The following is a 481-nucleotide window of genomic DNA, read 5'->3' on the forward strand; positions in this document are numbered from 1 at the left end:
GACGCCAGCGAGAGCGCCGAGGACATCTTCTTCCGGCGCGCGCGCGAGGGCATGGCGCAGGACGAGGCGCAGTTCAGCGTGGAGATGCCGCTGGCCGGCAAGGCCTACCTGTGGGCCGACAAGTACCGGCCGCGCAAGCCGCGCTTCTTCAACCGCGTGCACACGGGCTTCGAGTGGAACAAGTACAACCAGACGCACTACGACTTCGACAACCCGCCGCCCAAGATCGTGCAGGGCTACAAGTTCAACATCTTCTACCCCGACCTCATCGACAAGCGCGCCACGCCCGAGTACTTCCTGGAGGCCTGCGCCGACAACAAGGACTTCGCCATCCTGCGCTTCCGCGCGGGCCCGCCCTACGAGGACATCGCCTTCAAGATCGTCAGCCGCGAGTGGGAGTACTCGCACCGCCACGGCTTCCGCTGCCAGTTCGCCAACGGCATCTTCCAGCTCTGGTTCCACTTCAAGCGCTACCGCTACC

The 481-nt window shown here is 64.9% G+C and overlaps 1 protein-coding gene across 1 annotated transcript; it reads left to right on the forward strand.

Moving 5' to 3' along the window:
• Positions 1 to 3: 3 nt before the first annotated feature.
• Positions 4 to 475, forward strand: LOC103252350 (cactin; the record flags this gene model as incomplete). Its single annotated transcript, XM_008050977.1, has 1 exon — positions 4 to 475. A coding segment is annotated over one exon (472 nt), but the record flags the coding sequence as incomplete, so codon positions are not given.
• Between the last annotated feature and the right edge of the window lie 6 nt (positions 476 to 481).

This window comes from Carlito syrichta, unplaced genomic scaffold, assembly GCF_000164805.1.
Source record: "Carlito syrichta isolate Samal-C Ts95f unplaced genomic scaffold, Tarsius_syrichta-2.0.1 Scaffold155049, whole genome shotgun sequence".
In the NCBI taxonomy this organism is placed as follows: domain Eukaryota; kingdom Metazoa; phylum Chordata; class Mammalia; order Primates; family Tarsiidae; genus Carlito; species Carlito syrichta.